We start from the raw sequence: 23,931 nt of genomic DNA on the forward strand, positions 1-23,931 counted from the left end.
CATATTGGGCACCACTGATCTAAATGCTAGTTGACAATTTTCTTTAAAAAATTTAAAAAACTTTAAAAAAAAAAATTTCTTCAGTGAAAATGGAACACAAATTTATAGCACATCTAACTTACAAACTTATCATTCAATAAAATGTCTTGTAGAATGAGTTAGTCCCCTTTCTCCTAATACCACTTTCTTCAGACTAGCAAGAACAAGGAATTAGTCCTTCGATATGCCCTGCCCTATTTTACAGTTTTAATAGGAAACACATCAGCACTGGAAAGAAAAATGTATTTCATGTTGTCTTTAAAGGGGTCATGACATGAATGAATTCAATTGTCCATGATATTTTCACATGTAAGAGTTCATTGTACTATAAAACATACTGTTAGTTCCCCTTCTATCTATACCTCTGAACTATGAAAAAAGTCCAATGAGAAGTTGGCAGACAGAATTTGCATGTCCCGCCCCCGGACATAGGGGTATAAAGGTGGTGAAATGCATCTGTTTCATTCAGAAATCTTCTTCGGAGCCGATGGTTGTGTATGCAGTGAGCTGGGAGTCACAAACCTGTTCACTCTCACCTCTGAGCGATTACTGCTGTTGGATCTACGGCGCACTTCAGCGGCTTTCTCCTGCTCTGCGCGGCAGCCCCTGGGTGCTTCGACAGCGCAATACTTAAAAGAGTGTTGTATAAAGAGTGATTTTCTCTAAAAGAGTAATTCTCTCTAAAAGAGCAATACAGAGCGGCGTTGAACGTCCTTTTCAGGATGCGTCTTTATAAAGATGCTCTTCCGCCCCTGTGTAGTTCCTGGATGCGGTAGAGTGCTCTCAGTTTCAGACGGCCACAGTCGCTGTCTTGTGTGTCTGGACTTCGATCACACCGAGGCAGCGTTTGTGGATGGGTCATGTTCTCACTGCGAGAATATGACCATGGCAACGTTGCGGTCACTGCTTTCCTTCAACCGAAGGAACACCACTCCAGCCGCCCCCCGCATCGCTCCTTCTTCCCCCGGGATTGAGGACGACGCGGCTGGCGATGGAGGCGATGCGGGGATAGCAGCGGGCATGGTTTCCTCCGGGTACGTCCCCGCGAAACCCCCGCCCCCCCGTCACGCTCGTTGACTTCCGTCCGGGCTCGAGGCAACAGCGGCTCGCCTCACAGCCAGCCTGCCTATCCTGTTGAGCCCCCCGAGCTGGATAAGCTTGCCGCTGCATCGGAGAGCGGTCCAGCATCTGACGCGGAGGACTTGTCTTGGCTGCCGCCTTCGGGCCAGCATGCCCAGGCTGAGGCTGACGCCCAGATATCCCACATGCTTGCCCGGGCCGCCGCCAGCATGGAGTTGGACTGGAACCTTTGGTCCTCCCCACAGCCATCGCGGATGGATGATTGGTTTCTGGGGTCTGCGCGCCGCTCACAGCCCCCTGGTCCTTTTCTACCTGGAGGTGCCCGATGAGCTGATGATTGCATGGAGAGCACCCCTCTCTGCTCGTCACAAAGCCCCTCGCTCATCCGCACTCACTACCCTCGACGGCTGAGTGGCCCACAGGTACATGGCAATTCCCCATGTGGATAGGGCGGTTGCGATCCACCTGTGCCCCGAGAACGCCGCCACCTGACGGGGTCGCCCTGTACTCCCCTCCAAGGCCTGTAGGATGACATCATCATTGACCGCTAAAGCCTACAGCGCCACCAGACAGGCCGCTTCCGCCCTGCATGCCATGGCCCTCCTGCAAGTCCACCAGGCCAAGGCACTTCAAAATCTGCACGAGGGTAGTCCTGATCCCGACGTACTGCAGGAACTGCGCTCAGCGACTAACTTCGCCCTCAGGGCAGCGAAGGCCACAGTGCAGTCACTCGGGCAGGCGATGGCCACACTCGTGGTTCAGGAATGTCATCTGTGGCTGAACTTGGTCGAGATGGGTACAAGACATGCCCCCAGTTCGGCCATTTCGGCGACACTGTCGAGGACTTTGCCCAGCAGTTCTCAGCGGTGAAAAAGCAGACGGAGGCCATCTCACACATCCTGCCCCGCCACAACCCTGCCGCCACGGGCCAAGCCCGTATGCTCGCCGAGGGCGTCCCCCTGCAGCTAGAAAACATGCTCTTCCTCAACCCGGGCCCAGCTCTCAGCCCCAGCGTCGAGCACCCCGCAGGAAGCACACACCCCCTGTCTCACGTACCCCCTCGAGGACCCGGAAGGCTCCTAGGCGTTCCTGAGACCGAGACCCAGAGACCGAGACCGAGATCACTCAGTCCCCTGGTGGAGGACCAGGAGGAGAATCTTTATTGCAGTTATTTCCTTTGCCCACATTCTCAATAAAAGAGTGATTTCCTTTTTCTCTGGGTCACCTGGCCCGCACATGCCGTTCTCACGGCCCTCTGCCGCAAGACCTCGACAGTCCCCTGGACGCGGACCCTCCGCCTCCAGCCAAGCCACGACTGTCCCCCGGCCAGCCGGTTCTGATGAGTCTAGAGGACGCCGACGCTGGACCTCCTCCTCAGTCACTAACCCGCCCCCTGCCGGGTGTGTGGAGCAAGGTAAGTGCTTCAAGTCTTTTCTCAGCACCAGAGCGTCGGGACGCACATTCGCCTCCCGAAGCCGTACTACTACCTGCTCCGCCCCGTTGCTCCGACCCACCGGGTACATAAAAAATAATCATCCCTTTAGTGCCCCTAGCACGGAGTTTGGGTGGCTTTCACTTCCCAACCTAGCTGGCTGGCCAGGACCATCCAACACGGTTATGCAATTCAGTCTGCCAGGCCCCCACCCCCCTTCATGGATGTCCGCTTTTCCGCAGTACACGGCGAACATGCCAAGTCCCTGCGTGCGGAAATTGTGACCCTTTTGCTCAAAGACGCGATAGAGCCTGTCCCTCCAACCGAGATGAAGAAGGGTCTCTACAGCCCTACTTACTTCATCATACCGAAGAAAGGCGGCGGCTTGCGAGTTTTCAACCGGTCCTTACTTAAACTCCCGTTCAAAATGCTCACGCAAAAACATATTTTAACTTACGTCCAGCATCTAGATTGATTCGCAGCGGTAGACCTGAAGAACGCGTTCTCAATACTGCCTCGAAATCGACCCTTTCTACGGTTCGCGTTCGACGGCCAGGTATCAGAGGCAGCCCTTGCCCCGCTCAGAGAAGCCGGCATTCGCATACTCAACTACCTCGATGACTGGCTCATCCTGGCCCACTCCCGAGAGTTACTATGCGCTCACAGGGACTAGGTGCTCAGGCAGGTCAACTGGGAAAAGAGCAAGCTCGCCCCTGTTCAGGGCATCTCTTTTCTCGGCATGGAGTTAGACTCAGTTTCAATATCAGCACGCACCGTTTGAGGGTCAACCCCGCCAAACATTCAAACCCTGGACAGACCTCTGCTTTCTGCGGGCAGGAGTCCCTTGCAGCAGGTGTCCCGAAGCATCCTGGTCACGACCGACACCTCCAGATTGGGTTGGAGCACCATGTGAAATGGGCACCCTGTGGGTCTGCAATTCAGCGAAGGAATTCGCCGATGCGTGTAAGGGCCCCAGCCGTTTTGCTGTATGCGAGAAACATAGAGAGAAAAGAGGCCCAGCTAGGCTCGGCCCGTTCCCATGTTGGCAAGTGTCACCTTGTTCCCCTGTCTAGGGTAACTATAAGGGTTTCCGACGACTTTATTGGGCATTGGGGAAGATTACGTGCAGTCTGATACAGCTGGCCGTATTGGCACGTCAATTACCTACCCGCTCCTGTGTCAGCAGTACACGTACACGGCTCAGTGCATGGCGTGATTTCAATTGGACCCCTAATGTACTATTGAACCACTAGTGACAGACGGGGAACGTATAGGTTACGGATGTAACCTCCGTTCCCTGATGGAGGGAACGAGACATTGTGTCCTCCCGGCCACGTCGCTGAGCCGAGCCACTGCTGTGGCCGGACCATTTCTGGCTCCTCAGAAAAATCCTGAATGAAACAGATGCATTTCTCTGCCTTTATACCCTTATGTCCGGGGGCGGGACATACAAATTCTTTCTGCCAACTTCTCATTGCCCTTTTTTCATAGTTAAGAGGTACATTCAGCGCTCAAGAGAGACCCCTAGTGTCGCTTCTTCGACACAACGTCTCGTTCCCTCCATCAGGGAACGGAGGTTACATCCGTAACCTAGATGTTTTTACATTAACATTGCAGAATATGCAAACACATTTTTACAATAATCATGGGCTGTGTTGATGTCAGGCTGATATCTAGGATTTGTACCTGTACACATGAAACAGAAATACTTTTAAGCTTCATTGATGACTTGGTAATTTATAAAATTTCAGTGAAATTTATTCAAATTTCAGTGAAAAGATGAGTTGCTCTGGGAAATAAAAAGCTAATAAAATGTATCTGGATATGTTTCCTGAAATATTGAAGAAGATCGCTGCTTTGGAAATGTGGCTAAGAAGGACAGAAGTGTCAGACATTTTTCTATGGAAAGAAGGCTTCCTATCTTTTTCTTTCTCTGCTCAAACACACTATGGCCCCTTCAAGGGCCCCGGGGAACAAAAAAGCCAAGTGCTTTTATATGGTGTGGAACTCACTACTGCCAGTATTATCACGTATAATAGCATCGCCACAGTTCAATAGCCACCCAGGCAGCCTCTGTGAAGCACAGCAGGAAACCCAGGTGGCCACTTGCCCTGTTAGACAAGATACATCAGCTGTCAATCATCTGCACTCAACCATATTTAATTAAAGGCCTCAAATGTCAAAGAAGGAGACAAGTGCTTCATCCTTTCCATATTTGCTCAAAATAAAGATGTAGAATTGCTTCCTCAAAAGCACTATTCACAGGCATGTTTCTAACAATGGGAATTACAGTGCATGCAGAAGTTTGACATCAGTAAGTTCAGCCTGATAGGATAATTGCTTTGAATCTTGGAAAGATAAAGCTTCATCTGGCTAGTGGAGTTTTGCTGCTTGACAGCAGTGCTGGGCTCCTCTCTTGATGTCTATATTAGTCCCAGTAACATATGGTGCTGAGTTAAGGTTCTGCTATTGGGAGGGTTTGCAGGCTCCTCTTTTTAGCAAGGGAGCTGGGCTTGTGCTAGAGAGCAACTGATCTTTTCTCCAGATGCAAGAAGAAGCATTAATCTTCAGGTCATGCTGCTGAGAGCAACACACTCCACAAGCATTGCTTGACAAGGGGTTGAATGTGGTCAAGCTGTCTCCAGTAGCTTCCACACAGTGATTAGCTTCAACACTCTGATCTCTGTTTTGATTGGTCAATGGAAAGACAGTAGAGGTGGAGAATACATCTTGAATATAAATGGGCCCAGAGTATACTGGTTTGACCTTCGGCACAGTATTGAGTTTGAGTAACTGAGTAATGAGCTAATGTAGGTCACCACACATTATGCATTCTCTGGACTGATTTGTTTCACCTGTGTTTTAAATAGCCAAGTGAGTAGCACTGTGAGTGCATGCTACTCATCTGAATGTTCGAAATGAACCCTATCCCATAATGAATCCAGGCAAATTTCCATCAATATTTTAGTAACTAAGCCAGATATAACAGGGCTCACTTTAAAGAGCATCATGTAATAGATTTTTCTTTAGATAATTTTCCTCATTTTGAGATCTGTCAATAGAGTTGACACAAAACAAACTTAATATATATTTAACAATATGGTTTGGTTTGATGGGAGAAATGGAAGCTGTAAATATAGATTTATGGAAAAAAGTGGTTGTTTTTGTGTTAACACTGATTAATGTTTGGTGTTTCTAAATACATTTTCAAAATTGGGGGAGCGTGTACTTCTGGCCTCGTCTGCCGGAGGCAAGGGGAGGGAAACAACAATATAAATTTTTTAAAACATGTGGCACTTACCAACCAAAAACACAATAATAATATTTAAAAAAGAGAGGGAAAGGCCAACATGGAGCGGGAGAGAGAGAGAGAGAGAGAGAGAGAGAAAAATTACTCGCTGGTTCTCCGATATGCCATAGCCTGGTCCTCGGCCACCCCTCCACCCTCTAGTGGATGACAGCCACGCCTCCCCAGGTGGATCAGAGGCAGTCCACCGGCCCCTTGCGGACGGAATGCCCCGCCGCATTTTCTGTGGATGGAAGGGGTCTTCTCCGCCCCTGGCAGAGGCCCTGACTGCTTCAGGTGGTCGGCTAAGAGCCCCTCCTCCAATCGCATTTGGCGGGCATTACTCCGCTTTCAGGTGGCCGGGCTCCTACATTCGTTGGGGTGGATGTATTGGAGAGGACTCTACTATGGTGCATTCCTCCTTCTTCCAGGGTTTTCGGCACCAGTGTAACAGTTAAAGGGAAAGGAGGAGGCAAGAACTGGCTTAACAATATAAATAATATTTGAATAATCATCTAAAGTAAAAGACAAACACACACAGATGTCAGGCAGCTGCCGTAACTCTCTCTGTCACACTGCCGTCTCCGGTCGGCTTTATCCCTCTTGGGCTTTATCAGCCTAATTAGGGACCAGGTGTGCGGAATCAGGGCCCGGCCCCGCCCTCCGCCCTGCCATTTAAATTATAATTAAAATTTATTTATATATATATATATATAATTTCCTTTGAAGCAAAGAATTGTGGTTTGTGAGTGCCCATGAAGGATGTACCTCATGCATCCTCCGAATCCCAGTGAAAGAAGGTCACATTTGAAGGCTGCATTCAGAGAGTCCTACTTGCTTTTCTGAAACGAGACAGCCATGATGACGTATGTGGCCAACAAATGCGACCTCCTGAGGATGCAGCATTCGAAATGAGGCACAGCTACGGAGTTAATACACACATACGGATATGCTCTCTGATGTGTAATTTCAAAATAAAATCATATATTATTTTAAAATAAAAGCCATTGAATTGGCTTGTCTTGCAGAATTTTTTAAATATATGAGGTCCGTACGGGCATATTGGAACCCAGGGCGGCTGCCAATATCGCCTGTATGATAGGCTGGTACTTGCGAACGGCGGGCCGGCCCAAATTACCCAGCGGCCCGCTGGGAAAACGCTTGGTGCTCCCTATGGCTAGTGCACCCCTGCTCACCCTCATGCTATCCCACATGTGTATTACTTTCTTTATTCTGCAGAACACAAATTGAGATTTTTTTGAAGAATATTTCAGCTATGTAGGTCTATACAATGATGATTTGATTTGATTTTCAATGATATTATTATTATTATTATTCAGTAAAAAAATAACAATTTCCAGAGATGTAGTCTACTTGTACATTTTCAATCTAAAACTGAATTCCTTCACATTCCATCTCTATGTAATAATGTATTTGTTTTCAACAGAATTCTCAGAAATAGTTCATTACAAAAAAAATGCATATTCTCTCATGGGAAGTGATTGTTACCTTGATATTTTATATTATTTTATTTGGCATACAGTGAAACCATAGATGTGGGTGCCAGGCAAAATCTCAGTCTTATCACTCATTATTGTTCAGGACAAAGTGATTTCACATATAACTATATTCTTTCCAGTACATTTATTCAGCCATTTACTATTAATAATAATAAAACCAAACTCTTGCACCAACTTTATGTATGGCAACTTGCACCTAAAACTTATAATAATTTTTGTGCTTGCACAGATCACCCCAAACAACTTCAACATTATCAAGCACCCTCTACAGTACATACTACACTTCAAAATCTGGCTTTTGTCAAATCCATGTTGTTACTTTCCTTTTTTTAATGCAGAAACATATAGAGCTCAGTAGATTCTATAAGAAAAAAAATAGAAATCCATGCGGGAACCCTAGTGAATATACTACAACTAAATATTTTTAAGTTTCACCAGAGCTTCATATAATCCCAGGAGATCAGCAGTTACAGAAATACTGTATTATCTAGCACCAACAATCATCCATGTGATTTTCTAATCAGCCAATTGTGTGGCAGCAGTGCAGTGCATAAAATCATGCAGATACGGGTTAGGAGCTTCAGTTAATGTTCACATTAACCATCAGAATGGGGAAAAAAATTATTTCAGCGATTTGGACCACGGCAAGATTGTTGGTGCCAGATGGGCTAGTTTGAGTATTTGTGTAACTGCTGATCTCCTGGGATTTTCACAACAGTCTCTAGAATTTACTCTGAATGGTGACCCACCAAAAAATAAATAAAAACATCCAGTGAGTGGCAGTTCTGTGGATCTTGTTGCTGAGAGAAGTCAACAGAGAATGGCCAGACTGGCTCGAACTGACAAAGTCTACAGTAACTCAGATAACTGCTCTGTACAATTGTGGTGAGAAGAACATTATCTAAGAATGCCATTCTGTGATGCTGGTTGGGGATGTTTTGGCGGCATGAGGGGGACCTACGCAGTATTAGACAGGTGGTTTTAATGTTTTGGCTGATCGGTGTATATTATTTACTGCCCATGTGCATGGTGCTGAATGCACACATTTCTGTCATGTGCCAGTGCATGATAAATCTGTTCCTTTTTTTGGTTTGTTTTTTACTTTTCTATGAAATAACACAACAGTTTCAATAAGTTTTGAGTGGATGAATTAACTGCTTAAAAAGAATTTGTAAAAACATTTGTCCAAACTAAAGGATGTGCTGCATTTCACCTTATAATACCTTTTTAGTAGTTGCACAGATTGTCCTTAAACCACTTTGACAATATAAAGCACCCTCTAAAAGATATACTAAACCTCATAGTTTGGTTTTGTCATATCATATCATGAGTTCTGTTGACTTTATTTTGTAGCAACATATAGAGCTCAATAGATTGTACATGGTGGAACAGATGGTTCCAGAATAAGTTGGATACACTTACAGTATGTGAACCCTACTGAACACACTACTAGCTTTCATCTTAGTTGAATTTTGGGGCTGTTCCTGTTCATAAAGAGATGTCTGTGGCTGCGCAGACCCAGCACTTCTAAATTTCAGTACTATTTCATTGGTTGCACACATTGCCCCAGAACAACATTAACACTATCAAAAACATGCTTAGGAAGACACTACATATCATATTTTAGGCATTGTCATATCTACTGAATTCACTTGACTTTGTAATGTGGTAACATACTGAGCTCAATAGATTTTATATTGTGGAACATATAGTTTTATAAAATGCTGGAATGTATTACTTGTACCCAACTGCATATAGTAGAGCTAAAAGTTTCACCATAGCTAAATGTTAGAGATGTAATTTTTCTATAAACTCGTCTGTATCTTAACAACACAGTCGCTGTCCTAATGCGTGGTGCTGGAAGTTGATGATTCTGACTCAACCCTGTAATAATTAAAGTATTTTGACTTTTAATGTGACAACATTTAGTGTCAGTATTTTTTGAATGTAGATTACATTTATCTGTAATGACATAATGCCTTAAGTGAAATTTACAGGACATGTAATATCTCAAGTTACATTACTCTCACCTCCAAATTTCAATAGATTTTTAAGTGGTGGCAAAGATTGCTCCAAAACAGCATTCACATTACAAAGCACCCTCTTAAAGTCATACTACACTTTACAATTTGTCCATTGCCTACTGTAACTATTCCTGTTGACTTTTTATTGTGGCAACATAAAGAGCTCAATATATTGAGATGATTAAAAAAGACACAATTACCACTTACATTAATTTTTGAGCAGTGGCGGTGGTTCAAACTAAACATTTTAGAATATTCCCAAACAACAAACCCTGGATTAATAAAGACCTTAAACAATCTTTGAATAAGTAGAGCATGGGTTTTTTTAAGGAATAAAACACACAAGGTAAAAGAGCTAAATAAAGAATTAAACGTGAGACAAAGGAGGTTTAAAGAATACAGTATAAATTTCAAAAGGAATTTAAAACCAGTAATATCAGAGATGCATGGAGGGGATTAAATACAATGATGGACAGACAACAGAAATGGGTACAAGTATTTGATGATGCTCCCCATAGCTTTGTACATAATTTAAATGTTTTTTATTCATGATTTGACAATACTGCGGTTGTTGTGAATAATGATACTCTGACAGAATCAGAAACTATGAGAATAGAGGTAGGGGAGGTTATCTAAGTGGTTATCCATAGAATTAAACCAAATAAGGCTACTGGTACAGATGTCCTGAAAGGCATTGTTCTAAAAGAGTGTGCAGAACAAATTGGGCATGTATGTACTTGGCTGTTTCAGGTCTCTTAAGATGATGGTTTTGTACCAGTAGCATGGAAAAACACTAATGTTATTCCAGTACCCAAAATACCTCATGCCAGAGCTCAAAGACCTTTGCCCAATTGCCCTTACATCTGTTCTGTGCAAGTGCATGGAGAGTATATTATGTAAAGAACTGTTAGCACAAATTAATGGCTCTGTAGATCCATTACAATTTGCCCAATCGGAGCACGGTGGATGCCTGCCTGACCATATTACATAAGGCCCAGCACCATTTAGATAACATAAATGCTCATGTAAGAATAATTTTTTATGGATTTCACATCAGCATTTAATAATGAACAACCACAAATCTTTAAAGAAAGATTGCAAGATTTAGGTGTAAGTAGTTGGTTAATTTTATGGTTTGAGACATTTTTAAGAAATTTGCCCCAACTCGTCCGTGTTAACAGAATCTTGTCTGATTGTACAGTCTTAAATTCAGGGTTACCACAGGGATGTGTATTATCACCTCTTCTTTTTTCTGTTTATATTAATAAACTTCAATGTAGCAGGGACGATCTCACTTTAATCAAATACGCTGATGAATTGCCAAACAGACACATATATTTCAACTTATTTTGAGTATTTTAAAAGTCTTGTACAGTGGTTTGATAACAGTCATCTACAATTGAACATTGAGAAGACAAAGACATTTTGCTGTGGGAATCAAAATAGGACAGGTACAGATGGCATTTCATATGAACAATTTATTATAAAAGGTGTATAGGTAGAGCAAGTTTCAAATTTTAAATATTTTGGTACAATCTTTGATGACATATTCTCATTCCAGTAAAATGTGGATCATATACATAAGAAAACAAGACAGCGTTTCGACCTACTCAGGAAATTAAGAAAATTTAGTATCAATAAGAGGGTCCTAACCATTGTTTACAGATCAATGATCTGAAGTATTTTAACATAATATTGTGGCAATTTAACAATGAGACAGAAAAAATATATTAATACGAGGAATAAACGAAGCAAATAAGATAACCAGCTAGAAACAGAGTGCATTGCAAGAGCTGTTTTCACACTTTATGGAAAAAAGGTAATTGCTGTATATTCAGACCAGACCCATCCTCTCCATTCCTGCTTTGAGGCCCTTCCTTCAGGGTGCAGGTTGTGTATACCACTTGCTAAAAAGAACATTCATAAAAGATCAATTATTCCAATGGTGGTAACTGTTTTAAACCAAATTCTTAATTGAGGTACTACAGTATATATTTATATGGGTAGTTGTGAGTATGTGTGTATGCATGTGATGCATGAGTATATAAGTGCATGTGTGTATATATATATATATATATACACACACACACACACACACACATATATATATATATATATATATTCAGATAATTAAAATGCTTTACATTCCTGTAGCAGAAGAGTTAATCATTTATAAGACAATACAAAAAGCGGCTTTACCATATTATTGATCATAAGTCAATCACTGGCATACAGTTCACAGCAATCCATTTCACAAGTGAATTTGTCAATCAGTTGGAGATTTTTATGAGGGCTTGTTTAAGGGCCCGTCAATTTACACCTACGTTAGACATCTCGGGTGTGTTTAGGTCACTGTGTCAAGTTAAATCTTTAAACATCTTGAGATCCCTTAGATAGCATTTGCGTTACTTCGAGTGTTTTGAACGCAAGAACGTAACGCTTGTTTGTGTGCCTACTGAAGTGTTTTCTTCACTGTATAAACTGCGCGTTGCTCATACAGCTGAAATTTCACTTACTGCCCTCTGGAGTAAACTGGTGGTACTGCAAGCTAGCATTTCTCAGGAATCTTCCTTATTATGGTCCGTGGGCATGCGATTAAGTCCAGGAATTCTGAACAGACAATAAAATCAAAACAATGGTTCCTCCATAAATAAGATCCGAGGTTACTATTCAAGTCTTGTGTCAGCTGCAGTGGGGGTGGAAGTTGGAGAAGCATTACCTGAGAGAGGTTAGGAATCATCCTCTCCACTCATGCAGAGCACGCTTTTAATTAGATTAGCCAGGCACCCATGCACAGCCATGAGGGATTGGACACACTCTGTCAGGTCATTGAATGTGGGGCTGCACCACTTGTCCGCTCTCATGATTTACTGAATGTGTCTTGTGCTTGAGAGGCTAGAAGGAAACTTAAAAATCTTTTTGTGCAGAAGAAATGTGCCCATTCATCAAGTATCTGATGGTAAGAACTATTCATTGTCCTCTTGTATGCTCATACCCAGGTTAAATTCAGTACTATGCAAGAAAGCAGCACAATACAAAACTAGAATTTAATAGGCTTTTTTTACGATACCAGAATCTCAGTAGTCAATACCAAAACCAATGAAACTTCGATACTAATTACATTCCACACCAAAAGCAATACAAATCTAATTAAATAAACATTGTTTAAAGCAATTATACAAGACAAGCAACTCTCAGTAATAAAATAAACAAATTCCAAGCAATACAAAATTGAAATGTTACATACTGCTTAAATGAATATTAGATATAATACACCTTTGACATCCTCAGAATCTTATAAAGAAGATTTGTAGTGTGTTAAAAATGGCTGTTATCTTAAAGTGGACAACATGATTGCACTGGAAATTGACATGATGCTTTCAAAAGTTATTTTACTCTGAAATCAACCCCATTCAGCCAAACTACTGATAAGCACCATCCCCCATCAGACATTTTGCATCAATGTCCACTTTGTGGACATTCACCAGGAAACTGGAGCTCACATGTGCCCATACTTTCAACAACACTTATGTAACGAGGCAGACGAGGAATGAGGATCTACATGCAGCTTTTAATGAAAACAAAAGATGAACCGTGTAACTCAGAATACACGAAAACACAGGGAACAAAATAAGACATCCACGATGGGAAACAAAACATATACGGGCAAAAACATCCACGAAGAGTACGGGCAGAACACGGTAGGTCAAATACGGTCAAATACATTCAACAACTGACCATACTGAACAGAAATCAGGGCATTAAATACACAAAGACTAATGCGAACATTAAACACAGGTGAGAAACAATGAGGGACAGCTGGCAGTGATGAGAGCAGGGAATTATGGGAAGTGATCAGTTAAAAGCAGCCCCAGGCATTGAGCTTCCCTTAATTTCATTTTTTAAGGTATGAAAAGCAATGTGTATTATTAACAAAAATATTTTAATTAGATTTATACGCGATGCGGTACAAAAATGTCAGGATTTTATTATTGTTCTTCACAAAGCCAACATACTGGTATTGTACACATTTTTTACAAATCCTAAACCCAAGGCCAACTTACATTTTTAAATGTAATCGTTTACAATTTTCATAGAAGGCTTTGTCAAGCCAACATTCAATTTTTTCTAGTTTTTATTGTTGTTCTACCTAAACTAAAACTGTGGGTAGAGGATGCAGTTGAAATATTTATAGTCTCTGGATGGTCTTTGCTTTCTTTTACACTTAAATTAATTTTTATTTGAAGATTGAAAGAATGGGAAGGCCTGCTGTGCTTTGCTTATAAAATCACTGCTTCAGTATGCTGATGGGTTTGAGAGCTCTCAAAGTTTGAAAGTTACAAGATAACAATGTGTTTCTCTTTGTGCCTTCCATGTGCTGTGATGGGTAAGAAATGTGCAAAGCTGAGCTGCCAGAGCACCTTAGCAGTGCTTCATTTCTCTCTCATGTTTAACCGTCTGTTGCTAATTTACTTTCTCTCCCGGCAATCATTTTTTAATAGTGCATCCGTTTGTTTAAGAGACAATTGATTCCCTGCACTGCCATATTCATCAGTTACATTAACTGAAGCTTGTCCAGAATAAGAATTATGGAGGCCTTCTCTTCATTTCCGTCCCAAGATTTTAGCTGCAGCTTCACATCAATGGACCATGTAAATACCTTTGAGGAAAACAAATGTTAACCTAAAGTCAACAATGTACTAATTACGCTAATGGTAATTATACTTGCACATATTCATCAAGGCTTTAAGTGCTGTCTCGTCAGCGTATTGTGTTGCAAGGCTTTTCAAAATACTGGACACATTTATTGATGTTTCCTTCCTGTTATGTCTTTGCCTCAACACAGGGACTTTGACAGCTTGTCTGATCTCAGTGAGGAATCCAAGGTGAGGAACATTGCTCAGCGGTGGGAGGAGCTTGGATTAAAAGATGTCCAGGTGACCAATCACTCAGCTCTTCTGAGCTATCCAGGACCCACCCACAGCACAATCGTCGATAAGATCAGTAACCAGTGTTATCTGCCTAGCGGAGCAAGGTGTGACCAACCATCCACAACCACAACTGAACCATTTGCCTTTGCAGCCTACTCTGCTGTGGGAAATATGGAAGTAAGTTAAATTGCAATTTTTACAATGCTACACAAGCAACAGTGCTGTTGTAATGAAAACAAGCATGACTGTTGCTGTTGATATTGCTTCTATACAGTTCTACATGTAAACAAGAAGTTAATAACTTCCATTTAAGACACAATATGGACAGTTATTTATTTATTTATTTATTTATTTATTTATTTATTCTTTTCATTTTTGTTCCGTTAATAAAAAGTTTCCAAAAATGGCCAAAACTTTTGGGATTAACTTCTGCATGTCACTAAGCAATGCTCGGAATATCAGCTGGTATGGCGTTGCAAGAGTGTTGATATTTCTTATAACAGAATAGGAATGTTTCACTGTTTGTGTCACTCTGCTGGTTTGTGTATATGTATATGGCATAGTATACTTATACATAGACCAGAAGAGTGACACAAACAGTGAAACATGCCTGTGCTGTTATAAAAAATATCAGCAGTCTTGGAATGTCACTTGTCCAATCAAATAAAAGGTTCAACTATTCACAATATTCATTATATAAACTCAGTATCCTTTACTTTAATGGTTGTTTATTGTGTACTGTACTGCACAATAAATGCACAATAAATAGAGTTTTTGGCCACTGTAGCTAAATTTATGTCAGAAATTTCATTTAAACACACACTCACACAACTCACTTCGACTACCCTAAACCCTTCCTCCCATCGGAAGGTTAAAACCAATCCATTATGCAAGACTGAACACATTTCACACACATGTGAGATATATTAACCAGCTAATTTTAGAGGTTATGCTTTCTATCTCTGAAGCGAGAAGGCATTGTCAAAGGAAGATGCACTGCCTTTATCCATTTCAAGACAGTCACACAGTATCTAACAGAGTTAAGCTGCTGTAAAAAAGTTGCACTTGGAGTTAGTAACAGTTGGTCTTTGATCTTGTCATCCACAAGGGGGGTCAAAGTCATCCATCATAATGCTGCACACTCAAGGCTCTGATGTAAATTAATGGAATTTGCAATGTCTAGAAATCAGCAGGGAAAAACAAATAGGACTGGCTTGATGGATGAAATGACAAGGGATCTCATGCTGAATCGTTTGCGAGTCCTCCAACTATTCTGAGTAGCTCAGGGGTCACTGGGCTTTTCAAATTATGTACTTATACCAACTCTCAGTTCCACAGCTTGGCTTTAAAATGTACCACCTCTCCCACTGAAATCATAGAGGAACTTACTGTAAGTTACTCTGTCACATATTCATAGACTTTGTAACATATTCATATTCATACCACAATGAGACAGTAAATTAAATATTATTAAAGAAGCAGCAAATTAAAAGTTTTTTGTTTTAAGTTCTGAATAACATTCAAGGATGAAAATGTCACATTCAGTTATTAATAATACTTATTTATTATGTTACTGCAACAATTTATATAAAGCTTTGCAGCCTTAAAATCAACATATATATATATAACTTTTGCTTCTGTAATCCGACAAATTTGTGAACTCAAGTGGGGTCTGCGAGGTGACCGTCGACAGGGAGAGTGTTCCGCAATTGCTAACTGGTCCTTCTATACCGTATAATGTGCTAAATTGGGCAGCCAGTGGACTTTTTGGTGCCACTCTAGGGTAAAAGGTGCTCTACTAGGGGATTGGTGCCCTTAGCAGACTTTGTAATCTGCATTTAGCGAGCGGACTTGCTGTTGACTTGGATCACTTGGATGTTAAATAATTTGACCTCTTAATATGTGCCATACCTTTTGTAGGTACACCTTCATGTTCAGTATACTTAACCGAAAACATTATAGCACTTTATTTTACAGTACTGTTCTACATGTACATACTATATCATTTAGGGCTGCAACGGTACACACAATTCACGGTTTGGTATTTATGATTTCTGTGTCTTTTGCCTTTCAGCTCACCACTTGTTCTTGATTTTTTTTAAAATATTTTTTCAGTAAAATCAGAATATCCACATTATTAGAGGAGAGAGCGGATCTGTTAGCATTGACAATGTCCCCTGCTGGACAAGTGTATGCTTGTTTATATAGAGCGGGCGCTACAGAATTGCTGAAATGCTTTCTTATAGGAACTGTATAATGGGGCTCAAGCAATCTAAAACATTGCCTAGGGCACCAACAGAGCCTTGTCTCTCTCTCCCTGTGTTAGATGTGCTTCCTGAGTCATACCAACTTCGGTGAAACGGAGCCAACACACAATCTTCGTCCTGTTAACTACTCGTTGCCCAGTATTACTGTAGTTTACAGCAAAACCATAATGCTCCCCTGCTCCCTAACAACAGATTTTAGAGATGGTGGTGGGTCTTTAATCTCTGGTTTATATAAGTCCACCATTGTTTAGCTCCATCACATTTGAGAAAAATAGCAAGCAAGCTAGTACAAACTTCACATGCATTTATCTAATCTGCAGTTTCTAGTGTACTATGTGGCGCTCTGTTCTGTAATGATACCGAAGGCCCAGTGGTGGGCATACTGTGAATATGAAGGTACTAACCCTAAACCTAACACCAACCCTACCTTAAGTACATGTAGTTTTCTAATGTGTTATTACTAAAGTTCAGAAAAAAGGATATCCCATGTTGGTTTAGTCAAGCAATTTCTAATCTTTGCTGCAGAGTGTCACTTTGTCCTCATAATTTTTCACTGACTGAAATGGCCTAATCATTTAAATAATAAACAAGAAACGATCATGACAAACACTTAAAACTGAAGGTAATTTGATAGCTTGTGGTATTTATGTGGAGGCATTACCTCTTTGGTCAGTAATGAGTTTTAGGGGTTCTCAAGGGTAATTAGTTTTGATGAGTTAAATCCGCTGTGCATCCTAGCTCTTTCTCTCCATACTATATGATGATCAGGTGCAGGCACTGAGCAATAACTGCCTTTAATTTCTCTTATGGAAGAAAGAGAGATCAGGTAGTGAGAATTAAAGTTTACTTACTTTTTGTTTTGGTTTTGAATGTTTGTCTCTGCTCTTCATATATTTGAGAGAAACACTAAGCATTTTTTGCTTAACAAAATGTTATCACCATTGTGTTATCAATAAGTGCTTTGTTTTGTCTGGGAAGGAAAAAAGTGTTTGTTAAATCCAGTCGCTTACCATGGATTAAAAGTTCTTCTAATAACCAGTAAAGGGATTTTGAGACCTCCACTTTTTGAAAAGAGAAAATATTCCACACTTTAAAAACATTTAATTTAATTAAAATTTAATTTCAATGGATCCATAAAAAAAATTGTCCCGCCTAGATTAAAATAACCCAACCTATTCAATATCACTCTTGCCACAGCATTCCAGTTGAAGATATCTGAAACAGTTAAAGGTTTTTGCACAAACTGTAATCTAAAAGAAGCTATTCTACTTTGCAGATATATCAGTCATGACCATTTTCTTTTCTTCTTGGACAAAAATAAAACACTTTGAGGGATCCAATGTAGATTATCCCAAAAAATGTCAACTAGCAGTGCTTGTAATTTCATTATCAAAGTTAATGGGGGACCCAAAACAGCAAACTTGCCCACAGCGAAGAGGCCACTAAATTACTAACAATTAAAACTCGCCCTCTAAATGACATACTGATTATCACTTTGTCCATTGATACACACTCTCACATCATCTGCATAGGCCGACAGAATAAAATTATTGCTGCACTCTGGTAAAATTACACCTTGAAGTTTACACCTTGTCTGTTGTAACAAAGGCTCAATTGCTAAAGAGTATAACATACCAGAGAATGCACAACCCTGTCGTATGCCTCTAAAAACTTTAAAAGTAGTACATAAACCACCATTGACCTTTAAAATACACTCCACATCACAATAAAGGACTTTAATGAAGTTAATAAAACTCTCACTAAAGCCAAATGCATTTAAAACCTTCCATAAAAAACAATGCTGTACCCGATCAAAAGCTTTGTCTTGATCTAACAAAATAAAACCACAATTTAGGTTTAGCATCTCGGGGACTTCGATAAGATCACGAATAAAAGCAATGTTGTCAAAAACCTATCTATCTGGGACACAGTAAGTTTGATCAGGATGAATAACACTGTCCATTACATAAGCCAGTCTGTTAGCTAAGACCTTTGATAAAAGTTTTCGCTGTAAAGCAAAGAAACTGGACACCAACACTTTATGTAAAGATCTCCCTTTTCGGTTGGAGGGTCAACACAGCTCTTTGGCAACTTTGAGGCATTTACACCTTGCCAGACTGATATTCAACACTTCTAGGAGATCTTCTCCTAATGTTGACCAAAAGGACTTGTAAAAGTCCACTGGCATTCACATTTTGGAATCTCGACCTGACCAAGGCTCCCTGTGTCCTGGAACCAAGCAGATCAGCCAATTGTGCTTTTTTTAATCAAAAAGCAGGTCTAAGAAACCTCTTTGAGTTTTAAAATATCAGCCTCCAAGATAGTCATTCTAAAATTAGTGTCTATAGTGATGTTTTGATTAAACTGTAACCAAAACTGCCTAAAAATCCACCATTGTTGTACAGAGTTATAAAACCTTTCTTAGTTTTAAAATCCTCCCAAAATAAATTAAACAATTCTTTAAAATGTTTGTCATGTAATAATGCAGTGTTGAATTGCCAATAAGGACTTTTGGGTCCCAAAAGAATAAACTTTCACAAATAAATAATATATATATATATATATATATATAATACATTTTTGATGTCTGGAAAATAATCACAGACACATACTACTCTCTTATTTTTCGTTGCTCTGAGGAAGAGTTAACATCTTTTACCTCATAATCACGACTGGATGAATCCGAAGATTCATTGCCACTTTCCATCTCTTCTTTGTCATCATCATCAACTACATTTGTTTTTTCTGTTTAACACTTTGAACTTCACTTGACATTTTTCTTTTAACTGGAACTTTTAAACTGTTTTATCTGAATAAAAATCAGCATCATCACAAAGTTCAAATGATTGCCACTTCACATTATCACTTCTACCCTTTGTTAAAGGTGACTCAGCAGTGAAATCACTGACTCCTTCACTCGCTACAGCATTAGCTTCCAACCCACCTTCCTGCAAAAACACTACTGGTGCAGTGGCCTCAGAAACACTACCATCGTTCTCCACAACAGTCAGATTTTTCACACTCAAGATGGGAGCATTAGAGGTCCCTGCTTCAACCCTTTCCTTATCATCACTCTTTAAATGAGTCTCCCTCATATTTTGTCCATCAGTTGACAGATTATTCTCTTTATTACTTTCAGGGCAAACCCGAGTTAGATGACCTACCCCACCACAGTCAAAGCATTTCATCTTATTAGTTGTGGCATAGAAAACATAATCAAATTTGTCAACCTTAATGTTAAAAGTCAAGTCAAGTTCTTCGCTGTCTTTCAAAATCATGTTGACAAATCTTCTAAAAGAAACTATATGTTTTAATAGTGGCGAAGCAGTGCCAATGAGGATTTACTTAATCAGTGAAACCAGCTTTCCTGTCACGAACCCCGCTCCCTCGCTCCACCCCCTCGAGCTTCCTCGCTCGTTTTGCTCCCTCGGGCTTCCACGCCTGTTTTGCTCGCTCGAGCTTGCACGCTCGTTTTTGCTCCTACGAGCTCACATGCTCGTACACTATCTCCCCCCTCGGGCTCACATGCCCGCTCCCAATCGCCAGAACATTATGTACACCTGCGCCCGCTCTCAGTCACCACATTAGTTTCACCTGCACTCGTCTCATCACCTATCATTGTTTACACCTGCACTCGCCCCTATATATTTCACAACCCGTTCGTCTCACTCGGGTTGGTTATTGTATTTAGTTTCCCTTGTCTTTGCCCCCCGCTAGTCTCGTCTAGTTTTGAACTCCTCTTGTCCTCCTCTTAGCTTGCCAGCTCCCCTTGTTCCCCTGTCTTTTGCTCCCACTAGTCCCGTCTACTATGATCCTGTTTCCCGGCTTCGACCTTCCCACTCTCGTTGACCACTCTCTCCCGGATTTGCCCCTTTACTCGACTTTGTTTCCCCGGCTTTTGACCCTACGCTACCCTGACCATTCTCCCTCTGGATTTTCCGTGCTGTACTTTTGTTTGCCTGCAAATAAACGCAGTTTTGACATACATTGTGACTGTCTCATCTTGTATGTGTGTGTGCGGGTTACAGAATAACCAACCTCACCGTAGACAGTCACAATGTATCACGCGGAGGATTCACGCAGCTCACTAGAGCGGAGATGCACATCACATTCGGCGCGAGGAGCTACAATTTGGAGGCAGGACCAAGCGCTCGCGGCCCAGGGGCAGCAGGTATGTCCTTTGTCTGATTTATATCACCCTGTTTCACCTGTGTCTGCCCCTTAGCCCGTTTATGCCTCCAGTGCATTTCTGAGCGCTGTGAGCCTTCAACCCCCTGAGAGGTTTGACGGCTCTTCGGGCGCTTGCCAAGTTTTTCGTGCAAGGCAGCGGTGGTGTAACGCATAACCCCGTCCTTGACATTATGGAGCCAGCGGCCCGACTCTTGGTTTTGCGCCAGGGGAGCCAACCCATGGAGGCTTATGTTGTGGATTTTTGTGCCCTGGCTAACCAGGTGAATTTTTATGAGGTGGCTCTGAAAGACATTTTTCAACATGGACTGAATGAGCCAGCCTCATCATTCATGCCTGGTGGTCGCTGCTCTCTCAACCTGGCTCAGTTTATTGACCTCGCCCTACTGTACGCTTGTTCCTCGTTTACTGTGGGGGAGGCAGAAACTGAACCAGTGTTCCCTACCACGGCCCCCGTCCCGAAGCCTGGCACGGCCCCCGTCCCGAAGCCTGGCACGGCCCCAGTCCCGAAGCCTGGCATGGCCAGCGAGTCAATGCCCATGCCCACCACGGCCAACGAGCCAGCGCCCATGTCTTCCACGGTCAGCGAGCCAGCGCCTGTAGCCTCGACCGCCCCAGAGCCAGCGCCTGTAGCCTCGACCGTCCCCATGGCCACGTCCCCTGTTGGCCGAAGACGTAAGAGAAGGAAGAGGCCCCTTCTCCCCAGTCTCGTCTTGTGCTCAAGACCACAGAGGTTCCCTCAGAGTCTTCCACGGCTCTGCCGGGTTCTGCTCCGCCCTCAGAGTCTTCCACGGCTCTGCCGGGTTCTGCTCCGCCCTCAGAGTCTTCCACGGCTCTGCCGGGTTCTGCTCCGCCCTCAGAGTCTTCCACGGCTCTGCCGGGCTCTGCTCCACCCTCAGAGTCTTCCACGGCTCTGCCGGGCTCTGCTCTGCCCTGAGAGTCTTCCACGGCTCTGCCAGCCTCTGCTCGCCCCTCAGAGCCCTCGCGGGCTCCGCCTCATGAGCCTCCTAAGGCGGCTCCTCTCCAGCCTCCCAGAGCTCTACCCCTCGAGCCTCCCAGAGCTCCACCTCTCGAGTCTTTCAGGGCTCCTCCTCCCAGGGCTCCTCCTCTCGAGCTTCCCAGGGCTCCGCCTCACGAGCCTCCCAAGGCTCCTCCTCCCAAGCCTCCCAGGGCTCCTCCTCTTGAGCCTCTCAGGGCTTCTCCTCTCGAGTCTTTCAGGGCTCCCTCCCAAGCTCTCAGGGCTTCTCCTCGAGTCTTTCAGGGCTCCACCCCTCAAGCCTCTCACGGCTTCGCCTCTCGAGTCTCTCAGGGCTCCTCCCCCCCTCAAGCCTCTCAGGGCTTCCCCTCTCGAGTCTTTCAGGGCTCCTCCTCCCCTCGAGCCTCTCACGGCTCTACTCCCAGAGACTCCAGGAGCCTCCTACGGCTCCGCCTCCCGAGCCTCCTACGGCTCCGCCTCCCGAGCCTCCTACGGCTCCCCCTCCAGAGCCTCCCACGGCTCCACCTCCCGAGCCCCTCACGGCTCTGCTCCCAAAGACTCTAGAGCTTTCTATGGCTCCGCCTCTCGGGCCTCCTATGGCTCTACCCCCCGAGACTACAGAGCCTGCCAGGTCGTCGCCTCGGGGACCTCCCACGGTGCCACCTCCATTGGCTCCACCTCCTGAGTCTTCCAGGCCTTCGCCCCTAAAGCCTCCTTCGGCTCCACCTCCAGAGCCTTGCAGAACCCCACCTCCAGAGCCGCCTACAGTGCCGCCTCTGACGGCACCGCCTTTCATGGCTCAGCCCGGACTTCCTGACCCCCTTCCTGTCCTGTTGCCTCTTCCCTGGCCTCCGGACCCTATTCCTGTCCGGTGGTCACCTTCCAGACCCCCGGACCCAGTCCCTGTCCTCCAGTCGCCTTCCAGACCCCCTGACCCAGTCTCTGCCCTTTGGATGCCCCCTAGATCTCCCGACCACCCGCCTGTCCGCTATGTTCCCCCTGACCTTGCCTTGAAACTGGCCATTGACCCCATGGACTGTCTCATTTCCCTCTGGTGCCCCTTGGACTGCCCTCAATTTTGTTTGTGTTTTGTGGGTTGTCTGTTCAGGGTTTTTTGTTTGTTGGGATCATCCAGCACCACTTCCCAGAGGTTGCGCTCCTCGCAACCGAGCACGGCCGTCAGGAGCTGTCCGTTATAGTGGGGGGAGTACTGTCACGAAGTACTGTGCGGGTTACATTTCCATAGTGGGACATGATCTTAACTAGTGTATCATCAGAAACATAAGGGGAATATTAGACAAAGTAATCTTTTTGGAGGGTGTTGAAAGCGGAAGAACAGGTGTAGATTATTTACAACCATTCCCTTCTCCACTAATTCGTAATAAATAACTGCCGACGGCACTTTAACACCGTGACGCCGCTTGAGATTCTTTAGAAACCCAGCTCGTGAGTCCGCCATGGCGACACAAGGGGGTAAAAAACCCACGCGACCCAAATCAAACAAACAAGGACAATCAAAAAGAAAAGCACTATATAAATCACAAAAAAGAGAGAAAACTCACTCAGAAAATGATAGAGAGAGAGAGAGAGAGAGAGAGAGAGATCAAATATCCCTGCTCTCCCCTACATGGGACGTTTTGGGAGATTTGATCCCATAGCTGCTGTGTGATGGAGTTTGGAGAGAAACAGGGCCTCCTCTCTGCTTTGGTTATATACACTTCATTAAACACTGTAGAGGTGAGCACTGTTTCCTTTTATTCTTTTTGCAGATTAGAGGGGTTATTTGTATTAATTTAACAATGATTGTGTTATATAAAACTGTAAACTGAAACAGAGATGAAATGTTTCTGCAGCACCCTGACAAAGATCAAATCTAGTGTGTTAACATATTTAGAAATGTAATCTCAAATGAATATTTACAAAAAGTGTGATTAGACAGAAGAAGGGCATTTATTATTGCTTTGAAATTTCAATAGTTCCTCACTATAATAATGCTTTACTGCCGCTTAGTTTTGGAATGTAAAATTAAAAAATTATTGAGCATTGAAGAGCATAATTTTTATTCATAGAGGGCATGTCGCCTCTCTCTCTGACTGGCCTCTAATGACACTGCATGATTGGGGTGGTATTTAACATTCTCCTCAAAACAATGTTTAATTAAAGGGTGGATATTTCTTTCCGCTTCTAT

General features: G+C 43.0%; 1 protein-coding gene across 2 annotated transcripts in view; it reads left to right on the plus strand.

Moving 5' to 3' along the window:
* LOC127632789 (inactive N-acetylated-alpha-linked acidic dipeptidase-like protein 2) overlaps nt 1-23,931 on the plus strand; it is a 373,182-nt gene that overhangs the window by 155,558 nt on the left and 193,693 nt on the right. For both annotated transcript variants that reach the window (XM_052111561.1, XM_052111562.1), the window contains exon 3: nt 14,228-14,489. In XM_052111561.1, coding sequence (XP_051967521.1) covers nt 14,228-14,489 — 262 coding nt within the window. The remainder of the gene's footprint in view (nt 1-14,227; nt 14,490-23,931) is intronic.

The sequence above is a fragment of the Xyrauchen texanus genome, chromosome 39 (assembly GCF_025860055.1).
Source record: "Xyrauchen texanus isolate HMW12.3.18 chromosome 39, RBS_HiC_50CHRs, whole genome shotgun sequence".
NCBI lineage: Eukaryota > Metazoa > Chordata > Actinopteri > Cypriniformes > Catostomidae > Xyrauchen > Xyrauchen texanus.